Below are 3,076 nucleotides of genomic sequence, written 5' to 3' on the forward strand. Positions count from 1 at the left end.
TTGTTTTTTGGGATCTTGGAATCGTTTTATTATCGCCTAAATGGGACAAACTTATATATGTGTGAATAAAACGTTAATAAGATTGAATGTTGCAAGTATGCTTTAAATTTCAAACTTATTGGTTTATGAATGGTTATTTATTGCAATTATTTTCATTTATAGTATAATGTCTGCAACTAATACCAACAACAACCAGTTTTCTCTCCGCTCAATTCTCGATAAGGAGAAGTTAAGTGGAACAAACTTCCTTGATTGGCAAAGGAATTTGAGGATTATTCTTATGCAATAACAAAAGGAGTATGTCCTTGATGAGGAAATGCCACTCTCTCTTAATGAGGAGGTGACACAGGTTGCCCTAAACCGGTGGATTGCTGCCAACCGGGATGTCAAATGCATCATGTTAGCCACGATATCCCCGAAGCTTCAAAAGACATTTTTGGAGAGGGACACGACTTTTGAGATCATATCTGAACTTCAGAATATGTTTCAAGAGCAAGCTAGGACCGAAAGGTTTGAGAACCATAAGCAAATCCTTGAGAGCAAGCTCGAGAAAGGAGAGCCTGTTAACCCTCATATGCTCAAAATGATTGGATTATTCGAGTTTATGGAGAGGCTTGATGCAGGATACTCGACCGAAATGGCAATTGACATAGTTCTCCACTCGCTGCATAGAGGTTATGACCATTTCAAGATGAACTATAACATGCACGTCATGGAGAAAACCCTCACGGAGCTTCACGAAATGTTGAAGCAAGCCGAGTAATTACTCAGAGATGAGGGGACGCATGACATGCTTATGGTCAAGAAGGGCAAGCCATTCAAGCGATCAGGCGAGAAGAAGGGCTATAAGGGGAAGGGCAAGAAGGCCTCTCCACCTAAGCCAAAAGCTTCCAAAGGCGACAAGCAAAAGAAGGCAGCTTCTTCATTCTCCGTCCAACTCCGAATGAATCTACTGCAAGAAGAAGGGGCATTGGAAACGGGACTGCCTAAAGCTTAAGGAGGATAAGAAGAACGGCGTTGTTGCTTCTGGATCAGGTATATTTGTTATAGACCTTAACTTTTCTAGCAATGCTTCATGGGTATTAGATACCGGATGTGGCTCACATCTTTGTTCCAATTCTCAGGGACTAAGGAAAAGTAGAAAGCTAGCGAAGGGAGAAGTGCAACTTCGGGTAGGCAATAGAGCAAGGATTGCTTGTGTATCCGTAGGAATACTCAGTTTGTCTTTGCTCTCGGGCCTTGTTTTAAAACTAGATGAATGTTATCATGTTCTAAACATCACCAGAAACATTATTTCAATTTTGGCTTTGGACAAGGGTTTTAAATTTCGGGTAAGGGGAAATAGTTGTTCGTTTTATCTTGATAATGTTTTTTATGGTACGACACATTCAGAAAATTGTCTTTACGTGCTTTCTTTAGACAAACAGGTTTATAACGTTGAAAATACCGCCAAAAGGGTTAAGACCGGTGGGTCGAATACAACCTACATGTGGCATTGTCGTCTAGGCCATATAAACATAAAAAATGCATCAAGAAACTTCTAAACGAAGGCATCCTTGATTCATTTGACTTAGATTCATTTGAAAATTGCGAAGGATGTTTACTTGGTAAGATGATAAAACAACCCTTCTCCAATTTGGGAGAAAGGGCAAGTGACTTATTGGGTCTCATTCACACGGATGTGTGTGGAACAATGAGCACGACCGCAAGAAATGGTAATCGCTATTTCATCACTTTCACGGATGACTATAGTAGACATGGATATGTCTACCTAATGTCGTACAAATCTGAATCATTTGAAAAGCTCAAAGAATTTCATAGTGAAGTGGAGAAACAGCTAGGCAAGAAAATCAAAGCCCTTTGATTGGATTGAGACGACGAGTATTTGAGCTATGAATTTGACGATCATCTGAAAGAACATGGTATTCTGTTATAATTGACACCTCCCGGAACTCCACAATGGAACGAAGTGTCCGAGAGGAGGAATCGAACCTTGTTAGACATGGTTCGATCCATGATGGGTCTTACCGATCATTCTATTTCTTTTTGGGGACATGCACTTTAAATTCCGGCACTAACACTGAACCGCGCTCCATCAAAAGCTGTCGAAAAGACTCCATATGAATTATGTACGAAGAAACCTCTACAGTTGTCTTTTCTTAAGATTTGGGGTTGCGAAGCATATGTCAAGAGACTCATGTCTGACAAGCTTGCACAAAAATCTGAAAAATGTTTCTTTGTGGGGTATCCAAAAGAAACAAAGGGGTATTACTTCTACAACCAATATGAGAACAAAGTATTTGTTGCTCGAGATGGTGTCTTTTTGGAAAAGGAGCACCCTTCCAAAATCACAAGTGGGAGGAAAATCGAACTTGATGAAGTTCGAGAGGATGAGTTACAAAAGGAACTTGACAATCAAAGGGCTTTGGAAGCACTTATTGATAAAATTCAGAGTCAAACCGACAATGTTAATGCTTAACCTATCACCTTGCGTAGGTCGTAAAGGCTAAGATCTCAACCAGACAGATACCTAGGTGTCGTGTTAACCGAGAATCAAGAAATCCTGGTTATGGATGGTGATGACCCAGCGACATACAAACAAGCTATGATGAGCCCCGACTCTGCTAAATGAATAGAGGCCATGAAATCCGAGATGGACTCCATGTTTGAAAATCAAGTCTGGGACTTGGTTGATTTGCCCGAAGGTTTCACACCTATCGGTTGCAAATGGATTTTCAAGATGAAAATCGACAAAGATGGAAATTTATATGTATACAAAGCTAGACTTGTGGTAAAAGGTTACAGGAAAATTCACGGTGTTGATTATGATGAAAGCTTTTCACCAGTCGCAATGCTTAAGTGTGTCCGGATTATCCTAGCGATTGTCGCATATTATGATTACAAAATATGGAAAATGGATGTCAAAACCGCCTTCCTTAATGGGATTTTGGAAGAAACTGTGTACATGACACATACGGAAGGTTTTGTGGATCCAAGAAACAAAGGTATGCAAGCTTAAGAAATTCATATATGGATTAAAGCAAGCCAACATGAGTTGGAATCTGCGATTTGATGA

At 40.1% G+C, this 3,076-nt stretch overlaps 1 protein-coding gene across 1 annotated transcript; it reads left to right on the forward strand.

The window, feature by feature from the left end:
• Nucleotides 1-316: 316 nt before the first annotated feature.
• LOC110728650 lies at nt 317-763 on the forward strand. The gene has a single exon (XM_021908294.1). It carries the CDS (start codon nt 317-319, stop codon nt 761-763), a length of 447 nt encoding a protein of 148 aa, XP_021763986.1.
• The last annotated feature ends 2,313 nt before the right edge of the window (nt 764-3,076 follow it).

The sequence above is a fragment of the Chenopodium quinoa genome, unplaced genomic scaffold (assembly GCF_001683475.1).
Source record: "Chenopodium quinoa cultivar QQ74 unplaced genomic scaffold, ASM168347v1, whole genome shotgun sequence".
NCBI classification, from domain to species: Eukaryota; Viridiplantae; Streptophyta; class Magnoliopsida; order Caryophyllales; family Amaranthaceae; genus Chenopodium; species Chenopodium quinoa.

Bases quoted from the DNA above. Each gene is read 5' to 3' on its own strand.
- LOC110728650 (XM_021908294.1), top strand. From the start codon at position 317: ATGCCACTCTCTCTTAATGAGGAGGTGACACAGGTTGCCCTAAACCGG.